The sequence below is a fragment of the Coccinella septempunctata genome, chromosome 4, assembly GCF_907165205.1.
Source record: "Coccinella septempunctata chromosome 4, icCocSept1.1, whole genome shotgun sequence".
Taxonomy (NCBI): Eukaryota; Metazoa; Arthropoda; class Insecta; order Coleoptera; family Coccinellidae; genus Coccinella; species Coccinella septempunctata.
In genome coordinates this window covers 19,219,420-19,244,700 of record NC_058192.1, presented here as the reverse complement: position 1 = coordinate 19,244,700, position 25,281 = coordinate 19,219,420, and the positions used below count along the sequence as shown (strand labels likewise).

General features: G+C 35.9%; 1 protein-coding gene across 2 annotated transcripts in view; it reads left to right on the top strand.

Moving 5' to 3' along the window:
* Window positions 1-1,678: 1,678 nt before the first annotated feature.
* Window positions 1,679-25,281, top strand: part of LOC123310680 (serine/threonine-protein phosphatase 2A regulatory subunit B'' subunit beta) — a 73,541-nt gene continuing 49,938 nt past the window's right edge. Inside the window, exons 1-2 of one of the 2 annotated variants that reach the window (XM_044894273.1) lie at window positions 1,679-1,956; window positions 21,216-21,488. In XM_044894273.1, the coding sequence (XP_044750208.1) occupies window positions 21,325-21,488 (164 nt within the window). In that variant the 5' untranslated portion in view covers window positions 1,679-1,956; window positions 21,216-21,324. The remainder of the gene's footprint in view (window positions 1,957-21,215; window positions 21,489-25,281) is intronic. The other variant, XM_044894272.1, reaches the window with a different exon arrangement.

The following is a 25,281-nucleotide window of genomic DNA, read 5'->3' as shown; positions in this document are numbered from 1 at the left end:
AAAGTGTAGCACTTTTCTACACTCGATTTAATATTTACAGAGTGTAGGGGAAGTGTAGTTTATCTACACATAGTCAAAAGAAGATGTAGATAACAGTGGCGGCTCGTGGTCATGAGAGCTGAGGAGGCTAATAGATTTCGAGGAGTGTTGGAACAAATTCTTGTCAGTCAATAAAGTATACTTCTTCAACATAATGAAAAGTTGTCAGTTCTAAGATTTTGAATGCAAGAGGATGCTATATGCTCCTTTGACTTGTTATGCCTTTCGATAGTTCGCGGTAAATTTTTCGAATCTGAAAACCCCGTTTTGAACCATGAAGTATATTCTGTTTGATGAGAAAATAGTAAATATGGCCAGCAAAATAATTTTTCCCGTTTGATCGATCCAGTTAACCAATCACATTTATCGTACCAAGCAACACTGAAACTTCTATTCTGACGATTTTCGGTAGACTTTAGTGTAATTAAATTTGGTGGAGGTCTTGTAAAGGTTTTAACAACGTGTACAGTTAATTCTCAATATTCAATTCCATTTTATTTTTTGATCCGTATCAGTACTTACTCCTAAAGCCCTAACAAAACAACCTATCTTAACAAGAATATATCACAAATTTCCCGAAGTTCCAGTTCTCCACGAAGTCGTTACATTCAAATTGAAAATTGAAATCATAACAACTACCGCCGGACAACGCCCCTACCGTCGGAGAAAGTCGAAGACGGCACGAAAGAATCAATGGAGAACAGGGGAGCTGTGCCTCCTCTGGTACATTTTACGGGCGAATATGGTACAGTAAGTCAGCTGAATTCTTGTTCGGCTAGTATGTGAGTCCAGAGAACGTATGCGTGAGTTACACTATCAACGGAGGCAGCAGGCCCAACAGCCTCCGTCCGAATAGGCAGTAAGTACTAGGAAATATTCACATTCGACGCGGCGGACGCGTACGCAGCCGGTGGATTGTATGATTGTTATGCTGGATTTTTATGAGCGGAGGACCGAAAAATGAACTAATTTTTATCTGAATATCTAGTTCAGGTGTTCGGAAAATTTATATAAAAATTACTTTCTGAAAATGAGGACATGCGCGAAGTGAATGTATTTTAGCTCTAAGCTTTATGAGGAGGCTTAGCCTCCCTTGCCTCCTCTGACGAGCCGCCCTTGGTAGATAAACTACACCTCCTCAACACTGGAGTAAATTCAATCAGCAAACGAATACTAAAATCGAGTTTAGAAAAGTGCTACACTTTTTATGCAAACGAAAGGACCTATTATAAACTTTATTTTCATTTAGTTTCTAATGTCTCAATAATTATTCCTCCTGCCTGACATCTAAGTAGAAAATATCGATACTTTCGGTTTTGGAGACAGAAATCTGTTGAGATTGAGGATTTTATAAATTTTCAGATCACATGGAGCTGAAATTTGGATGATTTCGGTCGAGATATGAATATTTGGGGAGAATTTATGATTGATAAAATTTGATTTAATGTGATAATGTACAATGAGCTTTATTCAGCTCATAAAGTTTTCTGTTTCTATTTCATATGAATTTAAAATTCCCTACAATAGGTGGCGCCACCAATGCCAATTGAAAATTAAATACCCTACTACATGCAACATTCAAATCTGACACCTATTGGACGTAATTTTAAAGCCCATTTCCCAACCATTCCACATTTTTCTTTCATTCCTGGACGGGGCATGCTCAAAAGGCCCAGCCGGACTAGTTTACCATTTACATCAAACAATATCCCCAGTTTTTGTTTTGTGCGGACGGAGTTTGTAGCATTTTCGTTCCTTTTTTTCAGTTCTATCTGTCAAATACCAAACAAGTTCGGTAAAAAATCGTCGGGCCTATTTGCGCGAGTGAAAGAAACGTTCTCTTCTGTTTCCGAACTAGGGATTAGGTGCTATGCGGATAATTTGGATTGAATTACAGGATATCTGCTACTAAACAAGGTAAGTTTTTTTCGTTCGGTACTTAAATGATTAGTATTCCGAAATCTCTTTGATCCTCTTTATGGTTTTCATATAAATTGTATATATGTATTCAGAAGGACTAAATCGTACCTTTTTGTTTCATGTGCATCTGAATCTCGAAGATATTTTAGCGTATTTTTACTTATGTTGCAAGACTGTACGTGACCAAAAGGCCAAGTCTAATTGAAGATAATTGTTGAGTTTTGTGGCCTTCTATATCCATATTAAGCGTATTCTGATTCAATTACGCCTTGTACTGGATTGATTTGTCTCAGTTATTCCAATCATTCGTTACCAGTTCTATTTTTGTTTGTTCACCGTCTTCTTCTCTTGGCAAGAAAGTGATTGTCAATCGACTAAAATAGTGATTTATTTGTTTTGTCTTATAGGTACTCAGATTGTACAGAATTTAATTTTTAATAATGATGTCGTTAGTACTGCACTTCAATCCTTTTTTTTTTCATTTCATTAGGCAACAAGCTCGACAACAAGATCTCTGAGAGCTAATCGAATTAAATTGATTAAAAAAAATCATAACCGATGTTGTTAAACATCAGAAGTCATTTTAATATTGTTATTACATGGTCGTAAAAGTGAGAGTTCGCATGTGAAATGAAAACAGATAACAGTGATCAATTAACTGTTTATCTCTCATGTGAATATGGGTTTATTCACTTATCGACTAATGAATAGATATTGAAATCCTTCTACACGGTTTGTGAATATTTATTGAATCATTATTAGATACATATTATAACAATTTTTCAACTCTTACCTCGACTCTTACACTCTAGAAAAAATTCTAGAAATAATTATACAATTTTCTTTCGAATTGATAAATAGGCGAGTAAATAGGTATGTCCAATTTGAAATATTGTTGATGGAACTGGCTAGTCAGTTTTCAGTATTCCAGGAACCAGGAAGTCAAAATATTAATATTATCATGACCAGTGGCGCACCCAGAATTATATTTTGGGGGGCACACAGCTACATGTTTGATGAAAGTAGCACCGGAGGCGTCTTTTTAAGGTCTTAGCATGGTACTTACATACAATCAGTTAGCCCTCACCCCCCAGGGTGCGCCAATGATTAGAACCCTCGTAAGACAAGCAGAAACATTGCTCTGACTGTTTTTTTTTTTGGTTGGTAGGTAATTAGTAGCTGTATGAATTCTTCCCGGATCATTATTGTCCTTATTTGTGGATCGTCCGAACCAAATGTTGCAAAAATATGTAATTTTCTCCAATTTTTACACTTTTTGGAAAATCTTCTCAGACCTCCCAACGAGCCTCCCAAACACAAAATGCGATATTTATTCATTTGAAACGAGTGCACACAGTTTATTGATAACTTGTCAATCTATTCTCAACATCCGAAATTCCTTTTTTTTGCTTATTTGAAGATAAATATACAACAAAGCCGTTGGTGTCTAATTTGCCACACCTTCAAATATTTATTTATAGTATTTATAGTTGTCGGTCAAAGCGTCAAAGCACAGCCTTCTAAAGTACTCTCTCTGTCGAGCTCTCTGTAGACGGTTGTGGTCAAAGGAAGCAAAAAACAACTTGTCAATCCTTAAGCGACGTTAGGGTTATTTATTTTATTTACCTTCTTCAGCCTAGAAAATCAACGAAGGAGTTGACTGAGTTGAGAAACTATCAACGTGCTACAGAACAATAGAAAGAATAGGAATTGTAAAAGTTTTACATAAAAAAATAGGTATACGTCAAATTTTTTTTCTACAAAATTTTGAAATTAGTGAGGTGAAACCAGTTGAAAAATAATTATCACACTTTGGACTCTATTTTTTGCCGTATAATGTTCGAGGTAATGTTCAGGGTGTCTGGAGGGGTGTCTCAAATTCGATGTCCAGTGAAGAGACCTCGGAAGAGACTCAAACTAGATGAACTAGAGCAAAACAGATGTCACCTTTTCGAGCTCTTTATCTGAGAAAGAAAGAATGTTGGAAACCCTTACTTCGCAACTTCCTAGGACTTCGTTTTCGAGTTATTTGCAAAAACTGAGAAAATCTCAAATCGTCAAAAGAGGATTTCGAAAATTTGGATATAGACAATTAGGAAATATCATTGAATATATCGAGGAGTATATTAATCCGAATGAAAATGCAATATTATACTAGACTCCAAAAACCTTTTTTGTTGATTTGTTCTCGATGCAATCTATGTTATATCTCGTAGATTGGTTAATTGTTTCTCCTATTTTTTTCTTTGACCATAATAATTAATTTGCTGAATGCAGAGGACTCGGCAGAGGATATAGGTAGTTTTGAGTCAAACAGTTGATGCAACAAATGTGAATGGTCTCGTATGCCCGACTTGTTCTGCGATTTGGCCATAGGTATGAGCGCCTTGATTTATGAAATGTCGGACAGTTCAAGCAGTGGTTGAACTTTCATTGTATGCGAGTTTATTTCAGTCCCGGCTTGCGCTGCCAAAAAGCGTACACAAGTTGGATTCTCCTGCTGTTTTGACGCTGGTTCACCCAATGATCTCGGCGTGGATTCGCCCAATGGAAAGTTTCTGGATAAAAATATAGGTACAGAGTGATGATGGTGTTGGAGGCATTGGAGGATAACGGAAATTTTTTTCTATATTTCTTCCTGAATATATGAACGTTAAATCCAAACACACCATATAAGTCTCGATATAAGTCAGCACCGTGTTCCATAACATACCTTCGAGCCTCGCTTCGAGCATACCATACCTCTTTAGTGCTTTTATTGGTGTCGCGAATTCGATGTCGAGTGAGTGGATCTCACAAAATATAATATAATATATCTTAAAATAATAGCCTAAAGTATAATGAATGAATAATTCAAAAGTCGGAAAAGGAAATCATTTTTCAGAATGTCATCAGACTCTAAGCAGGAAAACCTAAACTGACCTAAGTACAGAATAATATTGAATATTGATATAATATCATAGAACAATGAACCTCAATCCGAACCTCAATCAGTATGCCACATAAATTCAGGATGTATCGAACACTTTACATTTTACTTTACAGCATCGAGTTGAATGTGAACTGAGCACGAAAAATTAACAAGACTTTTTATACCGTAAGCCCAAAGTAATTTAATATTTGGAAAAATAATAGAGGGAATAGGTCACTAATGGAAATTTATATATTTGAGTGGTCTCCATATTCTCCACTTCAATCAACCCATATTCTTTTTGAAAAATCTGTTTGATCCGATCAAAAAAAGTCATGGAATGAATGTCTCTGTTTTCTGAATTTTTTAATAACCGACCAAAAAAATAAGCTAGGCCATTCGAATTTACTTCCTAGATAAAAATATTAAGATTCATTCAAATAGGTAATCCAATAATTAATAATCTTGAGTATCACTTTTCAATGAAGTTAACTCAAAATTCGATTTCTTTTACCCTCGGTTTTTCCTTTTATCAACAGTATTAGATCCTATTTTCGACTTTTACGAATCCAAAAACACAAATCCTGTATATTTTCAGCTGAAATCTTCGTCAAATTAGGCATTTCAACACTTCTAATTTGATGCGTGTCTTAACGATCCTGAATTGGCTGTCAAACAGGCTTTTAATTAAATTTTATCGTAAAGTGAACTCATCTTTCGACACATATCTATGAGGGAAATTGAAATGAATATTGGCGCCCCGATTGGCGCGAAAGCGCTTTAAAATAAAATGAAACCAAATTCATATAATGTCATGCGCATTCATAAACATGTGGAGCACATAGAAATGATCGTTTTCCTCTTGAGGTATCTCATCCCAGGCAACTTGTACCCGAAGTTGAAGAAGTGCAGCTAGAGCTATTGCTGTAGTCTTTGGGGAATAGAGAAACCGAGAGGGAAACGGTGTAATCTTCATCCCATGTCTCAGACATGAAGGCTAGGACGTGTAATCTGATTTTTTTATACAGGGTGTCCCGGATAAGATGGGAAACATTTTGATGTGAGATAGAGAACACCTCGGAGAACACCTAGTCGATGAAAAAAAACCCGTATGCAGTATCTAGGAGCGAGTCTAGGAGTTCTAGATTCCGATTTGCAGGGTGTTTCTCAAATTTGAATGGAAATTAAAATCATTCTATCTTCTCAACGGAATCGCCGATTTATCCGACATTCGGAATGAAGATATCTCCCATGAGGCTCCAGAAAACTGCAATCAAATATCATTCGATTTTCAGGACCGTATCACATAAATTTGGGCAGTTCTTAATAGTTCGCGGAATCACCCTGTACAACTAATTTCATGATTTCTTCAATAGCTTCGTAAACTGTAAGATTTATTCATTCAATTCACCAAATAATATTGCGTGGCCAAGGACTGATTTTTTTTTTAATAGTGACAATAATTTTTTCTCTCGTGTCGATATTTAACATCCTATTCACTCATAACGAAGTGAATTTTTAATCTATAAGAATTCAATCAATTGAATGTTAATTTCAGTTTTGATTTGATCGAATACATCATTTATCTTTTTTTTATAGCAAGAATAAACTATAAAGTGATGGATAAGAAATAGGTAAAATAAAACAAAAACTCAACGGCTTTCATGGTCTGCCTTTCATCTGAATTCATTTCTCAGCTCTGGAAGGCCTTAATTACGAACCTCGTAACGAACAGACATGCAATGAGAGCCGCTTAGTTTTTGTTTCGTTTTACCTATTTCTCATCCATTATTTTTATAGTTCATTCCTGCTATTCAAATGGCTTGAAGATAAACAATTGTTGAAAACCCATCCTTGAGTTACGATTCAAAAAAACGTATTCGACCAAATAAAAACTGAAATTAACATTGAATAATGTATATTCAATTGATACGAATTCAAATTCATGAAGATTCAAAATTCACTTCGTCATGAGATGCATGGGATGTTAAATATCGACAAGGGACAAAAAATTATTGTCACTATCAAGAAAAAAATCAGTCCTTTGCAACCTGGATGGTGCCATGCAATATTATTTGGCGAATTGAATAAATGAATCTTACAGTTTACGCAAATATCGAGGAAATCATGAAATTTATTGTACAGGGTGATTTCGCGAACTTTTAAGAACTGTCCAAATATATGTGATGCGGTAGGTACTGCAAATCGAATATTATTTGATTGCAGTTTTCTGGAACCTCATGGAAGCTATCTTCATACCAAATTTCGGATAAATCAGTGATTCCGTTGAGAAGATGTAGGATGTAGTGGTTTTAATTTCCATTCAAATTTGAAAAACACCCTGTAAATCAGAATCTATAACTCTTAGATACTACATATGGGGGTTTTTCGATCCTCTAGCTAGGTGTTCTCCTCGGTGTTCTCTATCTCACATTAAAATGTTTCCCATCTTATCCGGGACACGCTGTTTATCATTTAATTCTGGAATAACGAAAAATCGTGCGCATTTTTATTGTTTATGGATTCGTTGCCATTCAGTATCTTATAACAATAATTATGGAAATCGCCCTTACCTGTTTAAATCAGAAACCGGTTAGCAATGAAGACATGTAGGAATTTGATCTACGTCGACGTGCACGCCGTCATCTTTCTAAGTCGATATAAGAATTTATGACATTGTAAATTTTCTCATGTCCCGATCAACATTCTTCGATATTTACAACGAATTTCAAGAAGTCTGCAACATGCGGTAAACTCTCACTAGTCATTTTTTAACTGGTCAAAATTGGTGCACTTCAGAAAACTGGTATTCGAGCTGTCAGAATTCAAAATTTCAAAAAGGTTTACGAAGGGAAACAGAAAGAGGGATCTTTCGTTTGAAATAAAAAACAATAACATTGGTAAACGCAGCAACATTTGCCGAAATCTTTTTTTCTATTAAGCTCTGGTCTTGCCCCTGGTAGAAAATTAACGCAAACTTTTCCCACATATTAGATGCCCTTCATCTTGTGGAACGTTTTTTTCAGCTTGTTAGCAATTTTTAGGAAGCACTGCTCATTTTTGACCTAATTTGGTTATAGGATATATTTTTGGCTAGGAAGCCTGCTCCCAAAGTAAAAACATCCATTTATGAATCAGACGGAGTATGGTGATAGATGGATATTTTAGATCGAGAGTCTTTTTTGTAAATGTCTTGCGGTCAGTGCGTTGTGCAAAAATTTCGTTGATCATTTTCGACGTCATTAGGATGAGTAAAGATTAAACCCTATAACAGTGGATTTTACGATATTTGTGAACATTCGATCTCGTGGCCCATCATCTCTCGAAATGAATTATTCTAAAGTTGCAATTATCATTATTATGACCACCCGTGAATCGGTCTAGTACGAGGCCGTTGAACCTCTTCCTGTACACGTTTAAGAAGAGACAAACCGTCGTTACTCTTTTTAGTGCATTTCGTTTCTATTTTCGACCACTCCACTATTAGAACAGACCTCTAGTACTGCCCACGTTGGCGAAAAGCAAGCGACGTTATCTTTGACGCAAAAGGTTATGAAGCATATTTCACGTGAATTATTCACGGTGTGTCATCAGGCTCGAATTCTATGATAATTTCACTCTGTAACTCCGCTAGGTGAAGACTGAGGGGAAAACGCTTTTTTGTAGATTATTTCTAGAAGGATGTAGGTTCATTGCTAATGGAGGGTTTACGCAGAGTTCCTTAGAACTGAGACCTCAAAAAGGAACAATGTCATTGGCAAAATTCAGCCGGATTCAACCTTGAACTCGGCTCTGATCTGAACTGTACGTATTACCGGGGCTAAAAACTGTATAACTCAACAATATACATAGGTACCTATAACTTTATTATTAGTTATACATCATTATAGGTTCTGAATCTTTCATTATAATTTTGAGTGGAATCCCAAAATTCATCCAGAATATAGATTAACGTCTAGAAGTCTTCGACGAATTGTTTACATCAAAACCAAAACAACATAAGCGTGCAGAAGCCAGATTTGCATGATGCCACAAGTACTCAAAAGCTCTCTTCGGTTAGACCAAGGTGTAGTCACAGTCAGAAGCCGATCTTATTCAGGAATTATAGATCTTGGGCGTCCAGTTCTCGGTCTTTGGTTTACGTTTCCGGTTTCTCAATATGCCTGAAACTGAAAAATTTTTTGATTCCTCATAAACGAACATCCTCCATTTTCGTGGTGCTGATATGTAATCCCCGAGGTAATCCCTATCAACCTTGCTAACCAGCAGATACCAACCAGCGTTAGGATATGCTACAGTTATTGTAGGACATAATTGAATTTTTCTTTATTTCTACTTTTATGAATACTCGACGTATCCAAAGAGGACTTACGTTCAGTTCTTTTGATTGCGATGAACAATATACCCACTTTCAGGATGAGTCTTTGACTAGTACAAATATTTTAACAGTAGATTCTTGAGGTCAAAAGAAACATTCTTTCCTATACCATTTTTTCCGAATCGGCCCTGATAAATTACCTTCAGAATAACTAGCTAAATCTGGACCCTACACATCTACGGATCTTTGAAACAGAGTTGTATTTAGCTCAATTCAGTACCGTCAAACGGGGTGAAGTGGATCAACCGTGTTTTCTCGCATATTTCATCGCGTAACTCATAGACAAGACCCTAAATTGTCGCGAAAAAAACTCTGTGTCTACTGTTACCTCCTAAGATTGCTAACTCGTGCCTTGGATACAATTCTGGATGGTTAGTTTTCTCACAAAAAAAAAGTTTCGTACTCTCTCGAATAAACTTTTTTTCAATTGTTCAACTTCAATTATATATTTGGCAATAACTACGACAGTTATTCTCACCCAAACTTTTACAAGTTACGTATAATTTAGTTGGAATGATATTTCCCATTTTGAAATCAAATGTACCACCACAGTTCTTTAGGAAAAAAAATATTTGTTACATCTCTCAAAAGTGAGGGGTGAAGTCGATCACCAATGATTTAGTCATGTTTGACCATGTTGCGTATAGGCCCATGTCGCAAAAATACCCTTTTAGTATATCCGCATGCAGAGGATACAGCTCTTATGAAAAGGCACCAAATAATTCGCAAAATCCACCTGAAGCAAGTTACACGTGGCCGGCACATCTTTACTCTGGAAGCCAAAGAAGAGAGAACTGAATATCTACCTATATGAAGACTGACTAGAGTATAGAGTACATTCATATACCTAAAAAAAATTGAATTGTTGGTATCTTTGGGGGGGAGTTGCCCACTCCCCTAGCTGCGCCAGTGCCTTCATTCAAAAGACTGTTTTTATGTTCGTTACAACGTTATTTTCGTTGTTTATTGTATTTTGTTTCGAAACTAAACATGTTTAGTTTCACACAGAAATAATAAAGTTTTTTTTATTTTTTCAATTGTTCTAGTTCGGATTTCACAGCACCTGTTGGTCCTAGGACTCAAAATAGATTTTTTTTCATTTCATCTGATCCACTTCCTCCCTCGTATAGTTAAAGTGAATATTCATTGATTTTTAAAATGGGATCCACTTCACCCCGTACTTCAACCAAAAAAATTTCAAAAAGTGTGCAGCCAAAAATTTTGGTGAATAGGCCAATCGATAGCAAAAGGATAATAGAATCTATATTATGAACGCCAGCCCGTTCGCACTGATACTTTTAATTTTATTCCTGAAAAACCTCGATTTTTGATCCACTTCACCCCGTTTGTGGGTACCCACTTTTTCAAATCTCACAGATACTTTTCAATACTTGAACATCAAATTACCCGAGAAATTACCCGAAAACGGCGCATTATACGAGAAAATATGAAGAATACTTTTTTTTTACAAAACGTTCAAATATTCATTATATAGCGTAATTTAGTTTCAAGAATTGGGTTTCTTGATTTATTTTTTATTTTCATGGTTCGAAAAAGATTAATCGAATAAATGAAAAACTATATTCCGAAATTCATTTCATTAGATAAAACCGTTTGTGAGATGATTCTGAAAAAAGTGTTTCTTTTGTCCTCAAGAATCTACTGGTAACATATTTGTACGAGTCAAAGACTCACCCTGTATAGTGATTGGAAGTTAACATTACCAAGTTTGGATTCATTGCTTATGAACTGCAGTTGGCCTGTATTATTATTAGTATCTCATTTTGATGTACGTTTTCATTCTTTCTTCGTTTTTAGGAAGAAGGAAGATGAGCATAACTTTTTTTCCATAACATACCTCGGTTAATGTACTCGTTTATGTATGATGATCGATAATCTGAGAAGGGTTGCCAACATTTCTCATTATAACCTAGAGCTTCTGATTATAATTGACCAGTAAAGCTAGCAGAACCATCTTGAATTTGTTTTCTTCTTCTGGTCATAATTTTAGACTAATTTATAACGTGGGTGAGAAATTTTTGGGCTCGAATTCTAGAAATCGCAAGCAGACCCAAACCTCCGATAGAATGTTTATCACTAATCTGTTCATCGTCATAAATCGAGTCATAAATTTTAGGCTAATTTATCTGTTTATTTATTTGAATATATTACATCCAACAGGCCCTTGCCCAATTACAGATGTAAGCAATCCAAAAATAATTAGCGAATAAAAACAAAATAATAATTTTTCGCTAGAAATTGTGAGTTTTGCTAGCTCAACTTCAAGTTAGCAGAAGCAAACCGATAATCGACTGCTTATGAAGAAACTGATTACGATATGTCTGAAACAAAGCATGACTTATTTGAACTGTAAATGAATAAATCAGGCTGAAATCAGGCCTAAATTATAATTGATCAGATTTTTGATGAAGCATCGTTTATCGGTTTGATCTTATTAGCTTGACTTTGAGCTTGCAGAACCCGTGATTTCCCGAAAAATTGGATAGCTATAAATGTTAACGAAATTTTACGAGGGCCAGAAAGCATCTAAAATGGTTCTGCCAGCTTCATCGGAGTTGATCATTAACCACAAGTGAATCCCTTAGTTTCAAAAGAAATAAATTCGCATCTAATATGATTAAATATCCCAGTGACATGCAATTCGTGAACAGCAACACGCATCAAACCATCAAGATACACTATGTGGAATTAACTTTTTCTTCTCATTCCTTCACCCTTCCGGAACTAGACACGCAATCACTCCGTACTGGAAGCGTGTAATCCTATATTGACAACATCCTTTACACGCTCAAAATCGGGTTACACAACCCACAAAAACCAAAAACACGATCGCGAAACTACCTTCATTAGCGTCGACGGATGTGGGTCGTCTGTTGTATCGGTGATTTCCGGAAATAGAATAGAATGGCCGTTTTCTCGAAGCTACAGGATGTGCAACACCAACCGATTTCTGAACGTGTGACACGTTCATTTATAGCTTCCGGGTTATCTGTCGGGGTTCAAATTGAGTTGGTTTTATTGGGCCCAATTGAACCCATTCACGGAGTGTCTGTAACAATGGTAATCTTGACTTCTTTTGTAGGTACTGCTTCTGTCCATGTGCAATCTTATAATAATTTTCCTAAATTCATTCTGCATGTCGAGTAGGTACAATAATATATCACTTCTGTCGCGTAATATCATTGTAAAACGCTAAGCGAATTTGTATACAATATACAGGGTATCCCACGGTGGGTGGCCTATTAGACCTTTACGGAGAACGGAACATGATTGTTCTAAAAATTTGGGTACTAAGGTTTGAGCTTCTGATCGATATGACTATAGTTATAATATTTTCCTAACAAGTGCAGAAAATGCTTCGCACCATTCGGGCAAGCAGTTGGATGCGGGAAAGACACTTTCCGCAAGAGTTAGGTACAATATTTTCTCTACAAGCGCTTGAAATATATAAACACAGGGTGACAATTTGAAAACTTGCCAGTCCAATTATGTTACGACAAGAATGATTTCAGAGAAAATGCCGGAACAGGTCAATTTCTATTCGTAGAGGAACATATTTTGAGCAGAATTGTGAGATATACCTCAATTGAAAGATCACTTGACCCTCTACATGAATACTATGGTTTGCAAATTTTTATTGAGTCCTTGAAGTAGTTACAGGGGCTGACAATTTGAAAACTTGCCAGGCCCGTCAAGGATGTTTTCAGAGAAAATGTAGGTCAATTTTTATTCGGAGGGGACATATTTTGAGCACAATTGTAAGCCGAAATCTCCTCAAGCCTAGGTGTAGGGGCTATCACCCCTAAATTCTTAATAGGAAATAGGGGGTGAGATTTACCTCTCTGTCCTTACCATGGTTATCTCATCGTTGGCGTTCGGTGCATAGAGACATGACAGAATTTAATTTACTCTATAATATTTGCAGGGGTTTTTCCTGCTATTTCTCGCACGCAAATGCGTGCGGTAAAGAGATAGCGAGCGTTTTGCCCGCACCCTTTGGGAAAGTGACTCTTTGCACCTTGATATGCGAAATACTACAAACTTCGTTATTTCAAATGGAACACCCTATTTATTATAACTTTTTTCGCTTCTCTATTCCTATCTGAGTATTTTTACTACTTTTCTATATTTCTGCTACTTTCGGAAGTGTAACGGTTATTCACAAAAAATTGCCCAAAACATGGATTTAATGAAATAGGCATAGAAAAGACATTTCATATTATGGGAATCTGAAATTCTGAGAACAGGTCACTTAGATCCTGGGAATGAGTTACGCGTAAAAAAAAACTCGGTTCGTGATATACAGGCTGTTCCAAAATTCTTCGTCTTGTCACTCGATACAAAATCGGCAAAAAGTTGATTTTTTCAAATTGAGCATCCTACCTTCTATCTGATATTTTTAGAGAAATTCAGAATACGCATCTAACGATGTATCAAGTTCCTAAATGAATCCTCGTGGTTTCGAAATTAAAGGAAATTTCTGTGAATGTGAGGGTTTTCAGCCTACGACTTCTGTTGCTACCTCAGTTGCTACCGTAGGATTTCTGCTATATTAATTTCGTAAGATTCTGAAATCATTGAAAACTCGACTGAGGGTGTTTATCTCATTCATACAAGGCATTGTGTTTGTTGGACAAAATTAGCAAGGCATTCTGAAATCCCCCACTTTCAGAGAAATTGACTTGAAACCATGAGGTTTCCGTATGGAAACATGACTCACCACAGACGCCTATTGGGATTTTCTATGAAAATATCGAATAAAAGTAGGGTGCTCCATTTGAAAAATTAAATTTTTGCCGTAATTTGATGTTAAAATTAAAATGCATCTGTGAAATTTGAAAAATTGGGTACTTTGGCTGAATACGACTCTGTTCAAAAGATCCACAGATGTGTAGTAATCAGAATATTGACGTATTCTGAAGGTAATTTTGTTTTTCCAGGGGTGGCACATCTCATTATGAAAACTTCAAATGGCTATATCATTTTATAGGGGCCGAATTGAAAACAATGGTATAAGAAAACAGTGTTTCTTTTGAGCTCAAGAAGCTACTGTTGAAATATTTGTACGAGTCGAAGACTCACCCTGTATACAATTAATTCGGTCAACTCCGTTATTATTGATGCTACGATTTCGGTTAAATGGACAAACTAGCAGAATTTTTGATAGTCTTCTTGATTCCGAAAACAAACAAAGAAATGACAGTCACGTTCTCAAAATATTTCATAGAATGATATTTTTTTTTCAAATGGAACACCCTATATTTTATTATGCATTTCGATTCGTTTTTCAACAACCTGTACCTCAAACCCAGACGATTTTGAAAAGATGGTATGGGAAAAAAGAGTATCTTTAGACCTCAAGAATCTGCTGTTAAAATATTTGTACGAGACAAGTGAAGGCGGGGTTGGGGTTGGATTGATTCTTTAGACCTCCATAATCTGCTGTTAAAATATTTGTACGAGCAAGTGACAGCGGGGGTGGGGTTGGATTGGTTCTAGCTCAACTATAATTTGACGTTTTTATTCCAGATCAAAAACATAAAACCATGCATAAAACCATGACAAAAATATATAGATATGTACATGAAATATTCATTATGACAAGTGAAAAAAATTAAATATTTATATGAAACTCAAGTGTAAGTGTAGAAATCACTTCTCTGGGGATGGTTAATTACCCCCCTTTGGATGCGCCCCTGCCCCTGGACCTAGAATCTGAGACACCCTGTATACGGACTTTACATGTGTTACATAAATAGTCTCGTAAATAATAGTAAGGATTGTGTTGTGTAATATTTTTTCTTTTTGTACTTACGTCTTTTCCTTATTTTGTCTGAAAGGATTAATAAACTTACTTATTTTGGCACAACATCGATATTGAATTGCTGTGACTTGGTGAAAATTCATAATGTAAATAAGATAGAGAAGAAATGTGTGAAACCAGCTATGCGTAAAGGGAGATACGAAGGGTAGTCCGAAACTAGTCAGCTAGGGGTGCTAAACAAAGCAGATCTATTTTTATACCACCCGCATTACCTTTATTATGCTTTCAAGATCCGTCAACATGAATACACAAATTTTCCTTCGTGTTCTTCGGCCCATTTCCTACAGGAACCGGAGCCATAAAACACTCGAACATCATTACCGTCTCCCTCTCGCCCTATCATGACGAAGGACCCTAGACCGAAGCCTCCACCCATTTCGATAGTGATTTAAGGCATAACCGGATACGCCACGAAAAGTAGGGGAAACTTTCCGCTTGTCTGATCTCGGAATCTCGATCGAAATTGAAAGTTTCCATTTCGGTTATCGATAGGGTCCAAAAAATGGAATTGATCGTCAAATTATCCCTCGTCAAAACAAATTGGATTTTATGTATTCGCGAAAGAAGAAAATATGATATGGGGATTGGAAGGGATGAAGGTGCCTCTTCATAAACTTTTTAGGGTTTTCACTCCCAATCTCTGAAACAAAATCAATTAAAAATGAAATCAACGATTTGCTCCTAAAAAGTTTATGAAGAGATGCAGAATCCTCCCAGAATAAATTTCAATCGATATATGAAGGTGCCTACTGTGAATTTTCCCTCTGAATATCAGCTTATGATGAATTTCTGGTCCATTACTTTCAATGAGAAGCTCGATGCTTTCTCAACTCGATGTTAAAAAAAATGAGTGATTTTCATTGCTGAATGGTTACTATATCAGTCTTGGTATTATATCAGTGCCTATAGTCTTAATAGTTGTTTTGACTTCGAACGTTCCTTGAATGCTACAACCTGAGGAGAATGGGCAAAATTCCTCGCAAAATTTGTTGTCCACTGAGGGGATCTCGAGAATAAGAGCTAGAAGTAAACGGATGACACATTTCCGAGCTCTATTTCAGAGAAACAAAGAATGGTGAAAAGCGTAGCCTCCTGCGATTCTTCGTTTCAGAGTTATTAGCAAAAAATGAGATTTTGACAATTTCGAAAAGTTCTCATAACGAAGAGTGATATCGCCTTTACGGCACTGAATAAATTAATGAGGATAAATTCAGATTCAAATTGGCTAGCTCAATTCAGATCGTAACACTTGTCGATATTCATATCGTCGGGTGGTATGCATCTGAATTTATCCTCATTAGTTCTCATAACTTTTTCGTCTTTGACGTTACAGATCTGAAACATGAACCTTCTTAGGCACTTTTATACGTAGAATCCACTGAAAAAAGATTTTTTCCAATTCAAAAATAACAAAAAACGAAAGTTCGCCTAATGATTCGAAATAAAAAAATCTTTGGGGCTGGTCAGTGCATTCGACGTTTGAAAGTGCCTAAGTTTCTGATCTTTAACTTCAAAGACAAAAAAGTTATGAGAACTTCGAAATCGTCAAAATCTCTATTTTTGCTGATAACTCAAAAACGAAGAAACGTATGAGGCAACGGTTTTCACCATTCTTAGTTTCTCTAAAAAAGAGTTCTAGTTCGGAAATGTTTCATCCGTTTTCTTCTAGCTCTTATAGTTCCCCTCAGTGGACAACGTATTTTGCCACCCTGTACAGGTTGAATTTGACGGCAATAAAGATTATGACAGTAAGGATGGTGTATTAATAGGCCCTAAATAAATTGCTGCCTTCTCATTATTTCATCATAACAATAAAAACAATATCACCAAAGAATTTGTAATCGTTCTTATATTATTCTTATTTTTTGGAATATCAGCAATACATTTGTTTTATCATCTTTGCTCCAAAATCTTCAGCTTACTTTGGGGGATAATTATTTTCACCGTTGATTTGGGTGACTTGGGACGATTGTTGAATTCGACTTGTCATATTTTCAAAACGGTGACCTATCTTTATCTGAAACAGAGGTTATAATATGCTTAATGACTCAGACTATTAATTAGGATATATACCATGCTTCAGAATTCGCATATAAATTTTGAAAAAAATGAAATATACTTGTCCCAAGTGAACACCGATTTGGGAGGCTTGCTACACAAGTTAAAATCTATTGACTTCTCAACTCTCAAATGAAATAGGTGAGTGACTTGGGATGATGAATAGTTTCGAAAAATTGGGATTTGTGATTATATAGTTGAAATTCGGTAGGAAATTAAATGATAAACCCCTATTAAAGCGAATGTAAATATATTGCAACTCAAATGTAAAAAAACGAAACAAAACGAGGTAACTTTGATTTCTTTCATTCTTTGGTGATTTCTTTGTGGAAATAACTTAAATTAATATCCTGCGAAAAATCGGCATATTTCCTGCTGTCAATGCGCCGCTTGTATCTATTCGTCATTGTCCCAAGTCACCCTATGAAACAACAAAATGAATGAATGAGATGCGTGTTGCCGTTTGATTTGTAAAAAACTTTGTTTCATGACATTTTCAAAATCCCAATATCCCAAGTATCCAGAAAAAAAATTACACATGCACAAAGTGAAACATAGGTACAGGACACTAGAAAGAATAAGGGCCATAAAAAACGCATTTTTACTCTCCTGAATTCGTTAATTTTTCCTGTCAATTCAAACGCTCTGGTCACGACAAACTCAATAGGAATTAATTGTTAAACTAACCGAAAAAACCCTACACAATCTTATAAGTTTGTACCTTCACTCATAAATGGTAAGAAACAAGGAAATCTGCAAGGGGGGTAATTGTCCCAAGTTAGAGGACTGTCCCAAGTCACCCGAGTCTACCGGTATTCAAAATTTTCATCCAGTCTTCCCAGTGCTTTTTCCAGTTACAGTTATTGGAGGAAGGGTGGAACGCTACAGAACCTTTATTATAGGGATTATTCCCATAAATACCTACAACTGTCATTTTCTATTACAATCTAGAAAAAAAAGAAAGGAAATTGTAAAAACCTCTGACACTTCATTCAAGAATAAAACCATGAAATGATGGTCTATTTTATATTTATTATTGCTTATTATGTCAATTGTTCCTCTCAATAACAATTTCGACGTTTCGTGGAGTTCAACAGAGCTCATGTTTACAGCGTTCATCCCACATGATCCTGATGTCAATTCTATTATTTCTAGCCAGCGAACATTCCTTTCCGCATATTTATAGTAATTCGTCGGAAAAATGCTGCGAGCTTTCAGCATTCCGCGGACTGTGTGCGATGATCGGAAAACTGATATTTTTCGCGGTTTCGTTACCGGAGAATTCCTGAGCTGATTACCCGTAATTTGCATTGAGGTGAAACACTTCGGAATTCTAATACCCATTGTTTGGTTCGAGAAACGTGCGTTCAGTTTCCAGTTTTAGTTTTTTGAATTCGAGATTATTTATTTTATGCTTGGTATGATGTTTACACAAACATGTTGTTCTAGTTCCTGAAATTCAAGAATAAGGGCAAGATACAGCTCCTTAAAGATGGCACCTGAAAGGCAATTTTTGATTTTTTTCTCACAAACCAAAACTGCCAGGAATGAAATGAAGCAGAAATTCTATGGAAGCAAGAAGGGAATAAACTTTTTGTGGTGTTTCCCTATAATTGCTGAGGATAAAATTTGTTTTGCCAGAAACTTTTTTCTTAATCAAATTATGATATAAAAAAATTTATTTTGATAGCTTGATTCATTTTGAACAAATAAGGCTTGTTGTAATTTTTTGCTGAAAGTTGCGGCTTTCGTGAAAAAAATATCTACAGGTTCGTATAGGCCGGAATTATCTGCGAACTTGAAGCTATCTAGTAGGCGGATATCATGATGACATTTAATCAAAATTTTCGATTGTCTTTTCGCTCTCATAACATATCTGCTCAATTTCATTTGGGTCAGTTTTCTGGTTTCTGAGAAATATGAAAGCCTTAGCAGGGGCTGCTCGAAAGAATATACAGGGTGAGTCTTTGATTCGTACAAATAATTTAACGGTAGATTCAAAAGAAACACGTTTTTTTCGAATTGGCTCGGTTTAAAAGATATAGTCTGTTAAAAAACCATAAAAAAATAATATTCTTAGTTCTTTTTCACAATCTGTTTCATCGAATGAAATGAATTTCGGGATATAGTTTTTCATTTATTTGATGGATCTTGTTCGAACACAAAATATCACTCACGTCTTCCAGTTTTCTCATGACCATTACGTACCACAAAAATACCAAAAATTCAAATTACCCAACTCTTGAAACTAAGTTGGATGCCGAGTTGGACGTTATCTGAATATTTGAACGTTTTGTAAAATAAAAGTATTCTTTATATTTTCTAGTATAATGCGCCGTTATCGAGTGATTTGTTCAAAAATAAAAAAAATATGTGTTGCTGAATACAACTCTGTTTAAAAGAGCCACAGATGTGTAGTGTCATAAATTAAGGTAATTTTGTTTTTCCAGGAGTGGCATAGCTCATTATGTCGATCGATCGACTTTGAGAAACATGTACATGTAATATAGTAGAAGTAATTAATACAGAGTGAGTCTTTGATTCGTACAAATATTTTAACAATAGATACTTGAGGTAAAAAAAACTTTTTTACTATAACATTGTTTCCGATTCATCCCTGATAAAATGATATAGCAATTTTGAGTTTTCATAATGAGCTATGCCACCCCTGAAAAAACAAAATTACTTTCAGCTAAATCTGTGACACTACACATCTGTGGATCTTTCAAACAGAGTTGTATTCAGCCAAAGTACCCAAATTTCACAGATACTTTTTACTTTTTCAAGATCAAATTAATCTGAATTATATTATCGCATTACACGAGAAAATATGGAGAATACTTTCATTTTACAAAACGTTCAAATATTCATTAGATAGCGTCCAACTTAGTTTCAAGAGTTGGGTTCTCTGAAGTTTTGTTATTTTCTTGGAACGTAACTGTCAAACTGAGAAAACTGGAAGACGTGAGTGATATCTTGTGTTCGACAAAGACTCATCAAATGAATGAAAACCTACATTCCGAAATTCATTTCATTCGATAAAACGTTTGTGTGTTACTGAAAGTAACATTTTTATGGTTTTCAACAGCCTGTGTCTTTTGAACCGAGCCGATTCGAAAAAAATGGTAGGTGAAGAAGGTGTTTCTACTGACCTCAATAATCTACTGTTAAAATATTTGTACGGGTCAAAAACTCACCCTGTAGATCCAAATCGGCTCATTTTTTATGAGATCGACTCAAAAATTTCACGCGATCGACAGTTTGAGCTCCCCTGCATTATGTAAACTTGGCTATATCTTGTTATCAGGGCCGAATCAGAAAAAATGGTACAGTAAACAAGTGTTTCTTTCGACCTCAAGAATATACTGTTACAATATTTGTACGCGTCAGAGACTCACCCTGTATAATATGTCAAGAACTGCATTTGTGATCGAAAGAAGGGTTCTTCTTCTAGAGTAATAAAATTGAATGGAATATCCTTCAACCAAGAATAAAATTGTTTAACAATTCCAGTTGGAGCCGATACAAACTCTTGATAATTTCTCATCTCATATTATTACCATTATTTTTTTCATCCCAATTTTTGGATGAGTTTGAAAGCGGATACATCAATCGTAATTTACACCAAACTTTCCCCCATATATACATATTCTTTTGATATAGAGCATTACAATCTTGAACAGCAAACAATAATTATAGCATGTGTATGATATACAGTTTTAGCAGAGGTTAGTGTACGGGGTACCATACAAATTGGTGTATGATACAAGAGCTTAGGGAAAAACCTCAGTAAAAAAACCCTTTCCCCCCGTGAGTGTAGTGGATTGTAATTGTTCACGAAATAAGCTGAAATATTCCATATTGAAGGGCATCTCGCACTGCAAAAATTTATTCTTTCTCCAACAAAAAGGAAAATCCAGAAAGTCTCCTCCAAGATACCAGAAACTTTTATCTGAAATAAAGAGAAAACAAAAGCAGAAAAACGTAAAATAATAAAATTAGATTCAATATGTCAGATTGACATAATTATGTTGATTTATACTAATCGAAACCTTCCGTTGCAGATCTTCCCCACAAAGATGAGCTGGCGGGCGCGTCCCCTGAAGATTGCGTCCGATCCGGCGACGAAACGTCGTTGACCTCCTCGAACGGCCGTCTCATCTAGGCGTCGCGATGACCACCACGGCGAGACGTCGCGATCCAGACGAAGACATCGCGGCCATCGCCAAGCAGATCTCCGATCAGGCCGAGGCGATCTACCAAAATTGGAAGGCTAGGGGTTTGGGGCCGGCCGATCTCATTTCATGTCATGCCGCTGGAGACACATCGAAACTGGGGTGAGTATGCATGGGTTAATAGTACGTTCTTCTGAAAATATAGTGGAATTCTTGTGAGATTATTCACATTAAATAGGACATGGTTGCATAAACAGTCAATTTGAAAAGAGCTTAGAGGGAGTCCGGGAGACTTGCTCAGGTAGGAGACTTGAACCACCTCAAATTTTCAATTCAAATTTCTCGCTACCGGTATCGTAAATAGCTTGCGGTATACTCGTTACAAGGCACAACTAGTGACGGCTCCATTTAGGCCGCCATCAGAACAGTTAGGTTGTGAAAGGGTTGAACGTGTTTTTGTTGTTGGGAAGTAAGAAATTGAATAATTTTTGATTGTTACTCTGTGTGAAAAGTTTAATAGGTGCGTGGTGTTATTTAGTTTTATTGATTAATTTTATAGATTAATATTGTTTTACAAACGATGAGCCTTTTCAATAATAGTTGTAAAAGTTTCAAGAAAACATCTGTTGAATAGACTAAAAGGGAGTGCGGGAGACTTGACCCATGCTATATGGTCGGGAGACATAATCAGTGGTCCAAGTTTCCCGCACTGAACTAAGATTATAGTTTGCTACAAAAAAAGAAAATTGAATAATAGAAATATCTATAAATTTTTGTACAAAGGTTCAAAAAAGTAAAAAAAAAACTCGGAAATAAGTGATAGTGGCTCTGAAATAGAAAATATGTGATTCATACGCTGATACATCTGATGATGAAAACCTTGACATAGATAATCGCTGGTCATTGGAAATTGTTTTCTTTCAATGTTTTTCCTGATAAACAAACTTATGGTCAAGTCTCTCTCGCCCCCTGTTCAACTCTCCCATGGGTTAGGGAGACATGAGCCAATTTTCAGTTCCTAAAGAAAGAATTGCTGTACTCAAATGTTCATCTCACCATAACTCTACTATTTACCTATCGTTACCTATTTGGGCATGATATCGTCATGCAAAAAAATGAGTTGCTTCCATTTACAGATACAACTTAAGTGGCTTCAGAGTGAAAAGGGGTTCAACTCTCCAGGCCACCCCCATACCGTTTCGTTCATATATTCGAACTATTTCGAGTTACAATACTACAATGAAAGTTTTTATGGGAAGTTACAACAAAAACATATCAGTGACACCAAATAGGAACAGAAAATAAAATGAAACCAATATTATATACTTCAAAAAAATATTGAAAATGAAGAAAACAGTTCAAATTGGAAAAAAATACACTTCTTCAACTTCAACCGATAAATAATAGAAAAACAGGCAAACCCGTGGAGTGAAAAAAAAATTCAAACATGAAATAAATTCACGAAAAACGCAGAGAAACAACTTTTTTTGAATTGATGTCCAGTGGGCGAAGTGGCAGTTCTTCCTATACCCCAGTAGAAGGATAAAGCAGGCTTTTGCTCTCTAATTCTTCAATTTGACCTCGAGTACCTTCCTGCTTTCAGTTTTTCTTATGAAAGTTTATTGAATATTTCAGGTCTCAAATAGCCAAGACATCTCTATACCTGCCTATTATTATACCTGGTGTTCACGTTATGATACGTCAATAGAAACAATATTACATAGTCAAAAATATAGGCTGAACTTTTTTCCCTTTTCGTTGATAAAAACTTCTGATTATTGTCAAGTTTGCCGATTCTTTCTATTGATTGTGTTCTAAAGACCATTAATCAGATTTAGTATTTTTTACGAAACTAAGTTTGAGATTTTATGTCGCTAACATAAGCTAGTTGAAGTTACTTATGCCCGGTTTCACCAACAAGATAAGATTGCAATTAAGCCTTACTTATTTCTCATATTTTCATTGCAGTTAAATACCACAGCAATCACTGAAGTATGCCTTAATGTTAACTCTGCCTCAACTTACATAGTTCTTCATTAGAATTATATCTTGTCCAATTTTTTTCATGGGATCAACTATGTGCCTAGCACGCTTCAGTTAAGTGGAAGCTAGTGGTGGTATTCTGCTTTCATCTGTAAGCCAATCTGTAACTTTTCATAAGCTCACAGGAAAATTGCAATTCTGGGCGTTTTTTAGTGATTTGTAGCTTACAGAAATCCGTAACTATTTACGATAAAGACATTTCCAGAATTGCATTATTTAAGAATCGGTAAATCGGACACTTACAGATCGATCATACGCTACAGATTCGTAACTTACGGATGAAAAGTAGAATACAACCATAAGTGTTAGTATTTTTTTATGTGGGTGTTTTATTGTTTAATCCCTCATTCAGTGCACATCTCCACAATGCTCACTAATTCTTAAATAGATAAGATCTGTGTGCTGTTTCTGTTTTCATTGAAGATAATATTATGAAAGTCATCTCGCTTATATTTCTCTGTTTTATTTATTTTTCTGTTTGTATTTATCTGTTTCACTTCTCAATCGATAACTTATGTTATTTTTGAAAATCGAACAAGAAACCCTTCAGAAAACAGCTAGCGAATGCTGTGAAATCCGCTCGATGATTTCGGAGTTATTATAGCATCTGCATTTTTTCAGTATTTGAAAAATACGGTCAAAGTTTTTCCAGTTTCGCGATTTCCCGGAAATTCCGACTAATTTCCGTCAAAATATTTATGTTACGAATTTCTTCACCTATTTTCGAGGAGAAAAAACAAGTGCTGTAGTTTACAGGAAGGAATACAAGACGTGACGCTCCACCTGACACGCATTACGCACGTCCCAATTTGCGTTTTGCCTAATAGGCTTTTCATCACGTTATCAAAAAATATTACGATTTGCTTATCGTCAACCACATAAACTGATTTAACCGCATCCACAATTTTTCAGGGTTTCAGCTGACCATGCTTTCAGTTGCCTCGCGAATGTTATATCCGCTCCTTTGTGTCCGAAACGGTTTCATGCACATTATGAAGTGACAGTGACTTTTTGACAGTTCTTTTGGACCTATTAAGGTGAAATGTTGACCTAAATCCTGTCCGATTTGAACCAAAAATGTCATGCATCATTTGAGAAGTATAGGGGTTCCATATGTTCCTTTTGATTAAAGGAGTTTTCTATTGTTAATTTCAATTGTGTGTTTAAATTTGTTGAATTTGGCGAACCTGAAGTGCATCCAGAGAAACCACGTAGCTTTCGTTATTCTCTCTTTTCACATCAAGTTTTACAATCAATTTCAGTTCTTTCAGTTAAAAGCCTGCAGTTTATTAATAGGTCTAAAAGTACCTTCGAATTAAAAGGCACTTCGAAATTGATTGTCGGCCAGTTTCATAACCAAACTTATAGTCCTTTTAATTTCAAAGCTTCCTTTAGCACTACTAAAAATGACAATAAAGGAAGCTTTAAATGATGATGATCTCAAGTTGATTATTGGAAGTGTAGCAGGATAGTCAGGCGCTTGCTGCCGTTAATGATCCGTGTGGATCGCTACAGGCCCGGGTACTTTCTCTAATAATTGGACGCGCGATCATCTGGCAAACATGGCACTCGTAAATTTGGCCTGCATGTGTGGGTGCGAGACGTGTTTTCTTTTTTACAGAGATTTTTATTGGGTGGATTGACCTTTGACGGCGTTTCGTTCGATCATAGGATGGTTCGAGGGGTTTTGAAAGGTCGCTAATTGCCGGTTATGATTGATCGTCGTTTTTCAACGGTTATTTTTGGGGATTTACGTATGACGGCTTAATGATGTTTCCTAGAATTTTTTTAAGGAAGTGTAGAAATGTTTTGATTAACTGGGAAACGATAAATTTTACTGCTTTAGGTGCGGTAGTCTTCATAGCTGACGGGGAAAGGTAATGACAAGGTCGACCTCAGTAGATAATTCTGT